Source organism: Electrophorus electricus, chromosome 2, assembly GCF_013358815.1.
Source record: "Electrophorus electricus isolate fEleEle1 chromosome 2, fEleEle1.pri, whole genome shotgun sequence".
Lineage (NCBI taxonomy): Eukaryota > Metazoa > Chordata > Actinopteri > Gymnotiformes > Gymnotidae > Electrophorus > Electrophorus electricus.
The window spans coordinates 2688235-2703931 of NC_049536.1; the positions used below are offsets into that span (position 1 = coordinate 2688235).

Here is a 15697-nt window from a genome sequence, read left to right on the forward strand (position 1 = left end):
CCACACTCACACTCACACTCACACTCACACTCACACTCACACTAACACTCTCCTTCTCTCCTCCTCTCTTCTGGGAGGGGCCTTTAAATAGCTGACACAGTTGGCTGGAAACCCAGCAAGGAACGGGACGGAGTCTGAATCAGGGTGGAAATACTGGCAGTGGATCTGGAACACACACACACACACACACACACACACACACACGTCCATCTTTCCGTAACACATTACATTTCTCTTTTCTAAAAAAAATTATTTTCAACATTAGATGATGAATTGGACCTGTGAACTTATCAGTGCAGTTCACTTTTACCACAATACTCGCATACTGAAGATCAAAACGTTGGCTGTTACAAATATTCCTCTATTATACATCTAGAACACAAGAATGTATTTGGATGTTGCATTAAATGTCGTTATTAGTGTACAAAAATATGAAAAATATCTCTAAAAATCTTGTAACCAATTGCTATGATTCTACAGAGTCTACAAATATCTAACGCATAAACATTAATGATATAAGTCTGAAATAGTTTAAAGGAATCATAAAATTCAGTTCTGCGAAACACAGGTTCATACACACGCACATCTTTAGAGGCACAAATCTCTGCTGGATTTAAGTAACTATCAGCCCTTTTTCAAAATTAATTTAGTTTCTGTCTTTATTTTTTATTAGAAAAAAGAAAAGAAAAACAAGCGTCTTTGGGGTTGTATCGCCCCGCCCACCCTCGCGGTCCTGCCCCCCTCCAGTGTACAGCTGCAGCAGGAGAAGGTCACACTCGTGTGTCTGGCCAACAAGGGCTTCCCCTCAGACTGGAAGCTGAGCTGGAAGGTGGCTGGTAGCAGCTGGAGCTCGGGGGTGAGCCAAAGCTCCGGGCTTCTGCAGAAGGACGGCCTCTACAGCTGGAGCAGCACCCTGACCCTCCAGAAGGAGGAGTGGCTGAAGAAGACAGTGACCTGTGAGGCCACCAAGGACTCCCAGTCTCCTGTCACACAGACACTGAGTAGAGAGCAGTGTGCTGAGGCGTGAAACTCCCACATGTGTACTGAAGTGTTCTCCTCTCACTCATTAATGTGCTGTCTTTTAGATAGTCTGTGTTTATTACTCAAATGTTCCTGTTTATTGTTCAAAATGAAATTAAAAAATTTGAATAAATGTTATAGTCTCTTAATTAGAACATTTCCCACAACATTACTCATAACAATAAATACCTTTAAAGTCTACATTTCTATACAGTAGAAACACTAATGTGTGATGAGGTATAGGATTAAACTTTGATAAACCTGCCATTTCATCAATCATAATAAAGAAGGAAGCAGGAAGCCAGATATTATGGAAGCAAAAAGTAAGATATTTCCACGTTTCATTCAGTAGAAACTGTAACACGAGTAAGTCGGTGTATTTTAGGAACATCAGGGGTGGGGGGACAAACCATCTTTGGCCCTTTCACTATATCACAATATTATCATTTTTAGATCATTTCTGCCTGAAACTAATCCCATAATGCTTTATATCACTCTGTTGCGCAAGCTGGGCTGTTTTTCAATAAAATACTCTCATTAAAATATTTCTGCCTGAAACTAACCCCCTTTAGCACTTGTCTGTTTAAAATAAAGCTTTGACCTAATGTATTAAGTGTAATAACAAAGAACTCCTTAATATTTGGTACATGTTCTTTTTATTAATTGAGTCACACAGTGCTATTATGACACAGCCTGGTTTATCACACAGTGTTACTGAACTAAATGTGTATTGCTCTAAGTTACCCTGTACAGGTTTAACATACATACACCCCACTCACCTGATATCCACCCCGACTCCGTGTGTGTGAGTGCGTGTGTGTGTGTTACTGAGCTAAAGGTTTGCTGCTCTAAGACACTGGAAACCTGGACACAGTGCTGCTCTGTTCTGGGTGTCAGAAATCTGCATTGCCTGTACAGGTTTAACATACATACACCCCACTCACCTTATACACAGCCCAACTCAGTGTGTGTGTGTGTGTGTGTGTGTGTGTGTCTGTGTGTGTGTGTGTGTGTGTGTGTGTGTGTGTCTGTGTGTGTGTGTGTTGTGGGGGCGGCAGAGGGCGTAGAGCGGGCCATGCGCTTGTGTGTGAGAGAGAGAATTTTACTGAAAGATTTCAGTCAGTTTTTCAAAAAGTCATTGTTTCAGTTGGTGGCATTATGTCATCTTGTTGTGTAATAAGTTTATTTAAGTAAGTGCAGTGAGGTTATTTAACTTCACCCCCTAAAGAGCTTCACTTTTTACCTTTACTTGTTAATAAAGATTTAGAATGGACATGAAAAGTATGTGTTGGTAGAAATGTTGCACAATGGCTGAGAATAATCAGATGAAGGCACAGACATGGTGATTAGTGCTTTAGTGTGTGCTTACATCACCTCTAAACAGGACAGAATCTCCTGAAGATGACTGACACTGATTTAGCAGTCATACTACTAGTAGAGATTTCTCTTCTCTAATAACTACCTGCTCTATTATAAGAACAACTGTCCCAAGAGACCAAAGGACTCCGTACTGCAGTGCTGTGACTGGTTTCTGATGCTCCATGCACTGGGTGTGTGTAAATGTGCCTCTGTGGGGTCTTGATAAGCACTAGATAAATTCCATGTGTTGTTATTATTGTTATAACTGTAGTGTTTTGTCTTCACCTGCTCCAGCAGAAACAGAGAGATCATCGGATCAAAGAAAAGAGAGACAGGACTAGTTTGGGAGCTTCTCCAGGTTTCTAGTGATGCAGCCACACTGATAGACCAGGCTGATGTTCAAATCATTCTAACACATGAACATCAGGGCTAGAATGACATAAAGATCTACAAAACTCTCCTCTAACAGTGTTGACTGTATTATGCCTTTATGATTCATTATAGATTTTTATGTTTAATTCTGAGTCATTGTGCTGTGGATCCTCTCCTCCACAGAGTGTGTCATTGTGCTGTATCACATCCTCCCCCTCAACACCTGCAGTAGGTCCCAGCTGCAGCAGTGCAGTCTCTGTGCAGTCTGACTGAGGGAGGTTTTTGTATGACTCTCTAACACTGTGTGAACACATTACCACTATGGTAACTCTGACAGTAATGATCTCCTGCATCTTCAGTCTGGACTCCTCTGATGGTCAGAGTGAAGTCAGATCCAGCTCCACTACCACTGAAACGAGCTGGAGTTCCTGACTGTAAGCTAGTAGCCCCGTAGATCAGGAGTTTAGGAGCTTCTCCAGGTTTCTGCAGGTACCAGTGTAAAGGTTGGGTACTCCAGCCCTGATACACTGCAGGGTTTGTTCTACAGCTGATGGTGACTGTGTCTCCTGGAAGAGCAGATTTCACTGCAGGAGTCTGAGTCACAGTCACCTGACACATGGATTCTGGGGGAAAAAAACAAAACAAAACAAAGCAAATCCAATTTAAATCATATTTTATTTTCCATTTCTTATGTTGCTTATATCTGTTAATAGAAGTTTTAGAATATTTTATTAAACAAGACATCTGTTTTTTTAGGTTATTCACCTCAAAAGCAAAGCATAAAATGATCTTTTACCTTGAGTCCAGAGGGCCAGTGTGCAGATGAAGATGGGGATCAAAGTCATGGTTGCTGTGGGTGAAGTTGCTGGGGCAGGCAGCTCTCAGTCATGAAGTGTTAAACTCACAGGACTATAAACACTCCCAGAGCACTGAAGCAGGTGTTGCACATGCAAAGTGACCTCTCTGTATTAATACACGTCTACCAAATACTCTCTGTGGCCTCTCTGTATTAATACACGTCTACCGAATACTCTCTGTGGCCTCTCTGTATTAATACACGTCTACCGAATACTCTCTGTGGCCTCTCTGTATTAATACACGTCTACCGAATACTCTCTGTGGCCTCTCTGTATTAATACACGTCTACCAAATACTCTCTGTGGCCTCTCTGTATTAATACACGTCTACCAAATACTCTCTGTGGCCTCTCTGTATTAATACACGTCTACCAAATACTCTCTGTGGCCTCTCTGTATTAATACACGTCTACCAAATACTCTCTGTGGCCTCTCTGTATTAATACATGTCTACCAAATACTCTCTGTGGCTTCTCTGTATTAATACACATCTACCAAATACTCTCTGTGGCCTCGCTATATCAATACATGTCTACCAAATACTCTTTGTGGCCTCTCTGTATTAATACCCAAACACCAAATACTCTCTGTGGCCTCTGTCTGATGTAATGACCCCACTGAATACCTCTTACATAACCGTATTTAACAGAACAAACCATACTAGATAACTATAAACTTTATAATATAATGTAATATATAGATGCTCTTAAAGGTCAAGTAGTATTTCTATTTAAAAACTATGGTACAGTGTGCTGATTATTGGAGAACTGGAGCTAAAGATCAGATCAAGAGAGAATGATAAATAAGAAGTATCTAGTAAATGTTATGTAAATATTTCTAAACGTGTGTGTGGTGTAGTGCGCCTAGTCCCTGCTCTGTACAGGATCTCTGTGGTGCCTGCAGTCTACATACTTTCCACAAGGGGCGCTGGTGAGTTGCACAGTGGATGTCTAAGAGAGTGTTCTGACCAGAGTAGAAGAACAGAACTGCAGTTACAGCCACAGCAGCTCACTGACTGTTAGTGCTGCATTTAGGGAAGAGGAGGAGGAGCTCTACCATCTTCCATGATGACCTCAGTCAGTTGTAATGTGATGTAACACACTTACACAGCCCTGAACAATGGAGCTTATAGTCTGAAGAATGCTCTTTTTTCTTGATTCACCACTCAGCTGGTTTTGATTATTGAGTTTTGTTTTCAGTTCAGTAAAGCTTCTTTTTGAACTTGGTCTGTTCTTGTATTATTTTATTATTCACTATCTGCACTGTAAGATTCTTTGTACTGGAGTGTGTTGTTCTGGGGTGTGTTGTGCTTGAATAAGTTTGGCTAATGTAAGTTGAACATCTGCAAAAAGTGTTGTTCTATTCTGGGAAGGAGCAGGTTTCTCAGGGCTGTAAACACAAATCTGTTTCACCCCACTGCTCTTGCTCTCTTTCACTCTGACTGGTATTGACATTACTAGAGAATAGTTTCAGTTCTTCATTTAATATCTGAACATTATCTACACAGGAAAAGGAAATTACCAATAACACAGTATCAAGATTGAATAAAAATTATGTTCTCTAGTAAGTAAGTTTAGATAATGAATAAAAAATGTATTTAACAAATGTCACGCAATGCTTCTCCCCCCATGAGTCACGTGATTTGGCCCACCGCATGCAGGGGAATTACGTTTGTTGTCACGCCCCCTACATGATGGCACGCACCTGTACGGGGTTCACGTTGAGTGTATGTCTGTTTATTTAAAGCCCTGTCAGTGTGGGCCTCATGGTTAGTCATTGTTAGTGTTAGTGTAATGTTAGTGTCCATGAGTGTGTAGCCGCTGTTAGTATAACCCAACGTTTGTACCATTTTATGTTGTCGTTGTTGTTTGTGTGTTCCTGTCTATTAGTGTTATTATGTATGAGTGCCACGCGTGTCCTTTATGTTTCATGTCATTAAATGTTTCACATCGTCAAGGGAGTCTGTATGAATGAATGAATGAATGAACAGTCACATACTAGAACACTTCTGTCCATTTCAGTGTGAGTTTGTAGGTATTTTATTATTTCTCTATTAGCAGTATAGCATTCTATACTAAGATCCTATACTAAGATAAGACTACAGTAACCCCCTAAGTGAAAACACAGACAATAAAACCCAGGGCCCAAACACAACAGCATCCACTCCCTACTTACCAGAGCACACAAATAGATATATAATATATACAAATACATACCTACTATATACAAATAGATAAATAATATATACAAATTTACAACAGTGGCTAAGTTAGAGGGATCAAACAAGCTCAGAATCAGAGTAAGGGGAGAAAGAGACCAAGCACTGAATCAAATATCAAAATTGTCACTAGAACAACCAAATGTCCAAAATATCATCTTTCTCTTTCTTCTTCCTCCAAAACACTTTTTATTCAGACTGTGATATACCTGTAGCAAAAGCACCTCAAGCGATCCACCATCGTCCCCGTCCCGAAGAAACCTCGACCCTCCGACCTCAGTGACTACCGCCCTGTCGCCCTCACATCAGTGATGAAGTGCTTTGAAAAGGTAGTCAGAGACTTCATCACATCTTCACTGCCAGCCTCCATGGACTCACTGCAGTTTGCATACCGCCACGACCGCTCCACTGGCGATGCAATTGCACATCTGCTCAACACTACACTGACTCACCTGGACAAAGGGAGGGGAAATATATGTTAAAATGCTATTTGTCGACTACATTTCAGCATTTAACACTATCATCCCCTCCCTACTCACTACTAAGTTGGGGGATCTAGGACTGCATACATCCCTGTGCGACTGGATCTCCAACTTCCTAACAGACAGACCACAATCAGTACGGGTGGGCAACTGCGCATCATCCACCCTCACCCTCAGCACTGGAGCTCCTCAGGGTTGTGTCCTAAGCCCCCTGCTCTACTCACTGTACACCTACGACTGCACAGCCACTTCCAGCTCCACCATCATTTTCAAGTTTGCTGATGACATCGTTGTCATGGGTCTGATCTCGGACAACGACGAGAGGGCCTACCTGGAGGAGATTAAACACCTGGAAAACTGGTGCCAGGAAAATAATCTCCTCCTAAACGTCAGTAAGACAAAGGAGCTGATCGTGGATTGCAGCAAGAAGCAGGAGCGGCACTACCAACCTGTGAGGATCAGTGGAACCACAGTGGAGAGAGTAGATAGTTTCAGGTACCTTGGTGTTCACATCTCGCAGGACCTGTCCTGGTCCCGCCACACCAACTCCCTGGCAAAGAAGGCTTGTCAGCGTCTTTACCACCTCAGACGCCTAAGAGACTTCAGACTGCCCTCCAAGGTACTACGGAACTTCTACACCTGCACTATCGAGAGCATCCTCATGGGGAACATCACAGTCTGGTTTGGGAATAGCACCAAGCAGGACAGACAAGCACTCCAAAGGTTAGTGCGTTCAGCAGAGCGCATCACTCACACGGAACTTCCTGACCTGCAGACCATCTACTACAAGCGGTGCCAGACCAAGGCCAGGAGGATTGTGAAGGACCCCACCCATCCCAACAATAGACTCTTCTCTCTGTTGAGGTCAGGGAGGCGCTTTCGCTCCCTGAAGACCAAGACAGAGAGGCTGAAGAGGAGCTTCTTCCCACAGGCCATTCGGGCCCTGAATCAGGGAAACTGATAAACTGTGGGGACCACCACCACCATGTAACATAACTGTATATCTGTATAACTATATATTTATATTCAATTACCTTGTTACACAACAACTGTAGATATGTTATTATACAAAATGGATCTGTACATTCTGTAGATTGTGTACATATATACACAACCATATACATTGTACATTGTGTATATAATCATAATATACATATATTGTACATACACTGTTAATATATTTTGTACATACATAGAATATATATATTTATCTTTGCATATATATATTTCACATATAGAGAATATCTATATTTCTCTACGCACCCCTGTTTTCTTTTCCTCAGTTTGGACAGAGCACTCTCCACCATTTCACTACGAGTTATATCGTGTATGACTATGTATGTGACAAATAAACCAAACTTGAAACTTGATATGTATCCTTTTCATTATCACATTATCATTATGCATCTCACACACACACCTGTGTGTGCATGCGTGTGTGTGTGTGTGTGTGTGTGTGTGTGTGTGTGTGTGTGTGTGTGTGTGTGTGCCTGTGTGTAGGTGTGTATTGATTTTTTTTCTCCTTTAAGGAGTTTGTGTTTTGCCTCCATTTCCATGTATCCTGTGTTTTAATCTTTATGTTTCTTTTGTGTGTAGATTATGTTTGCTGTGGTTACAAGCTTTTTGGTCTTTAACTACTGTGGATTTCTCCTGCTGAAGGTTTTTGTTGTTTGTTTATGTTTCTTTTGTTTACTTTGCTTCTGTTACCTTTGGGATCACTGACTGTATTTCCAGTGTGTTACAGCAAGGTTTTGACCACTAGCTGCATAAATCCTTGTACATGTTGTATAACTCCAGGTGAGGTCTCATCCACACTGTGCATTTGTGGTCCTGGAATATGATTCATCTCTCTGTGTGTGTGTTATATTGGGCAACTATATATTCCCTTCATTTGCATTTTTTTCAAGTTTTAGCATGACTATAGATCTCTGCATGTTGGCTGAGACATTTCTTATTGTATTATTATGTTATTTCATTACGCAGGAAAATTCTTATTATTATGCCAAAGAGGTGAGATTCATCTTGGGAAAACTAGTTTTATGTTCCCCTGTGCAGTTTTAGTCTGTTTGTGTTAATATTTGGAAGAAAGCAAGTGAGGTTTGCTGCCTACATTTACCTGATGGTTTTATCCAAAGTGAATTATGACTGACTACAACTTAAGCAATTGAGAGCAACTTGGCAGTGGTGGGGCTTGAATCACCAAGCTTCCAATTACAAGTTAAGCACCTTAACTACTGAGCTACCACTGCCCCGCCTTTTAATGAAATTAAACAAAAGGGATATTTAACAAAAAGAGAAACCTGCCCAGTACTGTAATGGTTTGTAGTTGATGAAATGAGCTGAGTGCAGAATTAGCAGCTATATAGCAGCTATTATCAGCTAATTAACAGATATCAGAACAGTTTCTGAGTCTACAACTGAAGGAGGTTTTTGTGCACAACTATCGCTACCATGCAGATGTTTGGGTAGTTTACACTCTGACACTTGGAATTCAGAGGGTTACACCACTGAGATCTCTATCCAGAAGATCACAGTCTAATTATTAGTACTGTTGTATATTTCTATAGGTTTCATGACAATAGGTGTTACTAATGTTAGTATAGTAAATTATTGAGTTATAAACTGGGGGTAGGCAGGAATAAATTAGGTAGAGGCAGGGGTAAACTGGAGAGAGACACAGGGGTAAACTGGAGAGAGGAGGGGTAAACTGGAGAGAGACACAGGGGTAAACTGGAGAGAGACACAGGGGTAAACTAGAGAGAGACACAGGGGTAAACTGGAGAGAGACACAGGGGTAAACTGGAGAGAGACAGGGGTAAACTGGAGAGAGGAGGGGTAAACTGGAGAGACACAGGGGTAAACTGGAGAGACACAGGGGTAAACTGGAGAGAGACACAGGGGTAAACTGGACACAACAGAGGAAACTGGAAGCAGCTCCATCAGCAGATTGATGACTTCTCCAGAGGAATAATAACAATGGGGTATAATTTTTTTCAGCTGCAGCTGTCTGAATGGATTAAAGACTCAGTCAGAGCTTGAAGGCCTGAAGAGGAACCAGATACACTGATCCTGGATCAGCTCATGGGCATAGATAATATATTCAACCATCTACATACAGCTTGTACAGTTTTTCAGATGTAATACCAAACACATCCAAAAAAAAGTCAAATTTAACATTGTACTGTTGTGAGTCAGTGTGTTGTGGTTCCTAGAAGAGTGATTTTCTATAGATGTGTGTTGTTCAGTAGTGAGTGAGTGTGATGGGGCATCTCTCCTCCACAGAGTGTGTTATTGTTCTGTATCACATCCTCCCCCTCAACACCTGCAGCAGTGCAGTCTCTGTGCAGTCTGACTGAGGGAGGTTTTTGTATGACTCTCTAACACTGTGTGAACACATAGCCACTATGTTCACTCTGACAGTAATAATCTCCTGCATCTTCAGTCTGGACTCCTCTGATGGTCAGAGTGAAGTCAGATCCAGATCCACTACCACTGAAACGAGCTGGAGTTCCTGACTGTAAGCTAGTAGCCCTGTAGATCAGGAGTTTAGGAGCTTCTCCAGGTTTCTGCAGGTACCAGTGTAGAAAGTCATCATTATACACTGCAGGGTTTGTTCTACAGCTGATGGTGACTGTGTCTCCTGGAAGAGCAGATTTCACTGAATCTTGAGTCACTGTTACCTGACCTCTGGATCCTGGGAAATAAATAAATAAAATCATAAAAAGGTAACATTTACCTGTACAGATACCTTTGTTTAGTTACTCTAAATCAGTGAATAGTGCATTTTAAATAAGAGTAGTAGACCTGTGTCACATGGATAGTTCACCACAGAGGTAAAGCAGTGAGTTACCTTGAGTCCAGAGGAGCAGTGTGCAGATGAAGATGGGGATCAAAGTCATGGTTGCTGTGGGTGAAGTTGCTGGGGCAGGCAGCTCTCAGTCATGAAGTGTTAAACTCACAGGACTATAAACACTCCCAGAGCACTGAAGCAGGTGCTGCACATGCAAAGTGACCTCTCTGTATTAATACACGTCTATCAAATACTTTCTGTTACTGCTCTGTTTTAATACACATCTACCAAATACTCTCTGCGGTCTCTCTGTATTAATATACGTCTACCAAATACTCTCTGTGGCCTCTCTGTATAAATACGCATCTACCAAATACTCTCTGTGGCCTCTCTGTATTAATACACATCTACCAAATACTCTCTGTGGCCTCTCTGTATTAATACACGTCTACCAAATACTCTCTGCGGTCTCTCTGTATTAATACATGTTTACCAAATACTCTCTGTGGTCTCTCTCTGAAGTAATGCCTCCACTGAATACCTCTTACATAACCATATTTAACAGAACCAACCATACTAGAGAACTATAAACCTTATAATACAATGTAATATATAGATGAATAGAAATAATATTTCTATTCAGTATGAACAATGTCATAAAACTATGCTACAGTGTGCTGATTATTGGATAACTGGAGCTGATGAACAGATTTAGAGAGAATGATAAATAAGAAGTATCTAGTACATTTTAGGTAAGTATTTCTAAAAGTGTGTGTGGTGTAGTGCTCTCAATCGCTCCTCTGTACAGGATCTCCGTTGTGCCTGCAGTCTACATACTTTCCACAAGGGGCGCTGGTGAGTTGTACAGTGGATGTCTAAGATGTGAAGCAGAGTGTTCTGACCAGAGTAGAAGAACAGAACTGCAGTTACAGCCACAGCAGCTCACTGACTCTTAGTGCTGCATTTAGGGAAGAGGAGGAGGAGCTCTACCATCTTCCATGATGACCTCAGTCAGTTGTAATGTAATGTAACACACTTACACAGCCCTGAACAATGGAGCTTATAGTCTGAAGAATGCTCTTTTTTCTTAATTCACCACTCGGGTGGGTTTAATTATTGAGTTTTCTTTTCACTTCAATAAAGCTTCATTTTGAACTTGGTCTGTTCTTGTATTATTTTATTATTCACTATCTGCACTGTAAGATTCTTTGCACTGGGGTGTGTTGTGCTTGAGTAAGTTGGCCTAATGTAAGTTGAACATCTGCAAAAAGTGTTGTTCTATTCTGGGAAGGAGCAGGTTTCTCAGGGCTGTAAACATTAATCTGTTTCACCCCACTGCTCTCGCTCTCTTTCACTCTGACTGGTATTGACATTACTAGAGACTAGTTTCAGTTCTTCATTTTATATCTGAACATTAAATACACAGGCAAAGGAAATAATTACCAATAACACAGTATCAAGATTGAATAAAAATGATGTTCTCTAGTAAGTAAGTTTAGATAATGAATATAAAATGTATTGAAAAATGTAATGGAATGCTTCTCCCCCCATGAGTCACGTGGTTTGGCCCACCGCATGCAGGGGAATTACGTTTGTTGTCACGCCCCCTACATGATGGCACGCACCTGTACGGGGTTCACGTTGAGTGTATGTCTGTTTATTTAATGCCGTGTCAGTGTGGGCCTCATGGTTGGTCGTTGTTAGTGTTAGTGTAATGTTAGTGTCAATGAGTGTGTAGCTGCTGTTAGTATAACCCAACGTTTGTACCATTTTATGTTGTCGTTGTTGTTTGTGTGTTCCTGTCTATTTAGTATTATTATGTATGAGTGCCACGCATGTCCTTTATGTTTCATGTCATTAAATGTTTCACATCGTCAAGGGAGTCTGTGCGTCCTGCTCACCGCCATGATAGCAAATACATGAATGAATGAATGAATGAATGAATGAATGAATGAACAGTCACATACTTGAACACTTCTGTCCATTTCAGTGAGTTTGTAGGTATTTTATTATTTCTCTATTAGCAGGAGAGCAGAGTGGTGCAGTGGAAGTGTGCTGGGACCATAACCCAGAGGTTGATGGATCACAACCATCCTCTGATAATATCCTATACTAAGATAAGACTACATTAACTCCCTAAGTGATAACACAGACAAAATAACCCAGGGCCCAAACATAAGGGCAGGCCTTCCCTGCTTTCCAGAGCACACACAAATACATACATACTATATACAAATTTACAACAGTGGCCAAGTTAGAGGGATCAAACAAGCTCAGAATCAGAGTAAGTGGGAAAAGAAGCCAAGCACCAAATCAAATATCAAAACTGACACAAACAGATGTCCAAAATATCATCTTTCTCTTTTTTATTCCTCCAAAACACTTCCTTATATCCCACCTCCAGGCAGGGCCTTGTTTCAGGGTTGGACAGTGAGTATGAAGATCTGTAGAGGAACTCTGGACTGGGTCTGGGGTAACTGGAACTGGAGAGAACAGAGCTCCACACACACATACATATGACACAGGGGGACACAGGACGTAACTACTGTCTCATGCTCTTCACCTGCAGGTCAAGAGCATTAATGTAACTGTCCCCACTTTTACATCTTAATGAGTTAAATGTAAATGTAAATGTTGTGATAATCTTGTGTCTCTCAGTGTGGAGGTGCAGGTGTATCCAGTACAGTTCAGAAGCAGCCCTTCACTCTCTGTTCTGTAATGGTGATTTATATCAGTGGATGTGTGGAAGCACATGAGCAGACAGCACTCCAGTTGTCTGGTAGATGTGGGGACTCTTTAGGAGGAAGGATTTCCTGTCTGCTGGTGTTTTGGTCCTCCTGGACTTCGTCTTTCTCTTTGGTTTGTGTGGTTGAGCTGCTGCAGGTATTTAGACTGTGATATGTGTCCTTTTAATTACCATTATCATTACTCTCCTCATGTACACACACACACACACACACACACACACACACACACACACACACACACACACACACACACACACAATCTTCTCACATTCTCACATAATAATTGTATTAACGCTGCTTAAAAAAATGTGTAATAAAAGTACTGTTTGTAATATATTTATGCAGGTACTTATGCAGATCAAATAAAATTCATTTATTTATTTCAACATCAGTAAAATATTAATCATATGAAACTAATAATACATTATTTGTGTTGAAATTATGTTCCTTCCTTCTTAGCATAGCAAAACTTTAGTTTGTGTAAATGGTAAATATTGTGACTTTTTCCCTGGAGAGAAATTCCCAGGATGATGTACTCAGCTACACTACACAGTAATTCTAGATTGTCACCCTCTGTCCCATCATCACCTGAAATTATCCAGAAATGAACATAGCAGGACTTTAAAATATCTATTTTATTCTAAAAAGAAGGAAGAATTAACTACACATACCAGTTGCTGTCTGGACAGTTTAACACAGTATTTCCTCAGCAGCTTTTCCAGGATCTCCAGGCTAAAAACAGCAGTAAAATGATTAAAAGAATCAGGAGTAACTCAGACCAGTTCACTAGGTAGTGTTCACCTGTCCTTATATACCACAGTGATGTGTTCATATATTACTGCCTTTGTCCAGAACCTGAGTGTGGAAGCAGGACGTTATCAGGGGTTGGTTTAAAGGAAAGACATTAACTTGCTACATATGTAGAGATGTAGATATCTATTACACAATGATGACAATTTAAAAGAGTAAACGGTTCAGTACTGTAGTGTTTTGGAGTTGATGATTTGAGTTGAGTGCAGATTTAGCAAGATCTGCAGCTGATCTCAGATCAGTCTGTGTTTGATTCAGAGCAGTTCCTCTACAGCTGAGGGAGGTTTTTGTATGGCGCTCTAACACTGTGTGAATGGAGTGCTGTAACCCTGCTGACAGTAGTAATCTCCTGCATCTTCAGCCTGGACTCCAGTGATTTTTAGAGTAAATTCTGTACCAGATCCACTACCACTGAAACGAGCTGGAATCCCAGACTGACGGTGTGATGCAGCATAGATCAGGAGTTTAGGAGCTTCTCCAGGTTTCTGTAGGTACCAGTGGAGGTTATTGCCAACACTCTCACTGGCCCTGCAGCTGATAGTAACAGTCTGTCCTGCTGTAAGAGACTGAGATCCTGGAGTCTGAGTCAGGATTATTTCCCCAAATGATTCTAAAAAAATAATCACATACATAATAACATTTAAATTTGGATGAATTTTAAATAAATAAAATCCAAATTAAACATATTGTAACTCTGAAAATTAAAATTGCAGCAAATAAACATGACCATCCAAAACCAAGTAAAAATGAAAACTAAATTTATTTCAGTTTGTCTCACCCTGAGTGAGGAGTCCCAGTGTCCCCAGCAGTAGAATGAGTGACATCATCATTGTGCTGTGTGTCAGTGTGTGTTAAAGGACTGAACACTCTCTGATCACCACTACAGCTCTTAAAGTGTGTGGAGCAGTGAAGCAGCTCACATATGCAAACAAGACAACTGACATTTCACCTCACAGCACTAGTTTGTACATCTGATTCACTTTATCAAATAAATGAAAGAATCACTCCTCTTCTCTCCTCTTCTCTCTCTCCTCTTAGAGCTCTCAGTAATCCTCCCTTATGTGCTGCACTCTCACATTCAGTCATGATTTTTCTACACTTGGTTTTCCTGACGTTGAAGATCATGTTGGTATTGATGACACCTGTGTTATGTCTGCATCAGTAGGACATTTAGAAAAGACAGTATGTAATGTCTACATTCAATAACACTATGGACACGTGGTAGTGGAATTGGAACTCTCCTTTTTACTAGGTCATTCACCCAAGCTATGTGAATAACACTGCCACCTAGTGGTGAATATAGATAGCAGCAAGTTTAAGCAATACACATTTCCTCCCACCTTATTAAGAAAGTCTTAGAAATTACAGTTCTCTAACTTTTTTTTTTTAAAGGTAGAGGGTAGACGGCATCTGACCCTGAGCCAGTTCAGGGGAATATTCTGCCCCATAACAGAACAGGCCCCCTACAGCAGACAGTACTCTGGGTCTCAGAGTATCAAGATGAGTACAAAACTGCTGGTCCTGATCTGGTGTATTACAGTAGGTCAGCAAAACTGTGTCTAACCTCTGCTGGACACTGGTGGAGGATCTCAGTGCAAACTTGCAAAACCTTTCAGATGGATGGTCTGCAGCTGAGTAAATGTTTCAAGTTTCAAGTTTGAAATTTGGTTTATTTGTCACGTACATAGTCACACACAGTATAACTTGCAGTGAAATGGTTTTGTGAGTGCTCTCTCCAAACTGAGGAAAGAAACGGGTGCATAAGGAAAAAAAAAATATATATATATATGTGTGTATATATATATATATATATATGTGTGTATATATATATATATATATGTGTGTATATATATATATATATGTGTGTATATATATATATATATATATATATATATATATATATATGTGTGTATATATATATATATATATATATGTGTATATATATATATATATATATATATATATATATATATATATATATATATATATATATATATATATATATATATATATATATATATATATATACATATATATATATA

The 15697-nt window shown here is 40.3% G+C and overlaps 1 long non-coding RNA gene and 2 gene segments (V, D, J or C); 1 reads left to right on the forward strand and 2 right to left on the reverse strand.

Moving 5' to 3' along the window:
- Positions 1 to 724: 724 nt before the first annotated feature.
- Positions 725 to 994, forward strand: LOC118240929 (the record flags this gene model as incomplete). The annotated part of the segment is given in 1 exon segment: positions 725 to 994. A coding segment is annotated over 1 exon segment (270 nt), but the record flags the coding sequence as incomplete, so codon positions are not given.
- A 2051-nt stretch (positions 995 to 3045) lies between these two features.
- On the reverse strand, positions 3046 to 10207 carry LOC118240944. The segment is given in 2 exon segments: positions 3046 to 3374; positions 10159 to 10207. Coding segments are annotated over 2 exon segments (378 nt in total).
- Positions 10208 to 12088: 1881 nt separating this feature from the next.
- Positions 12089 to 14520, reverse strand: LOC118240934. Of its 2 annotated transcripts, none has more exons than XR_004775712.1 (3): positions 14434 to 14520; positions 13517 to 13577; positions 12089 to 12581 (listed from the first exon to the last, which is right to left on the reverse strand). It is a non-coding gene; the product is annotated as an uncharacterized LOC118240934 (long non-coding RNA). The 2 variants fall into 2 exon arrangements; XR_004775711.1 differs by lacking the exon at positions 12089 to 12581 and adding an exon at positions 12593 to 13031.
- Positions 14521 to 15697: the final 1177 nt, after the last annotated feature.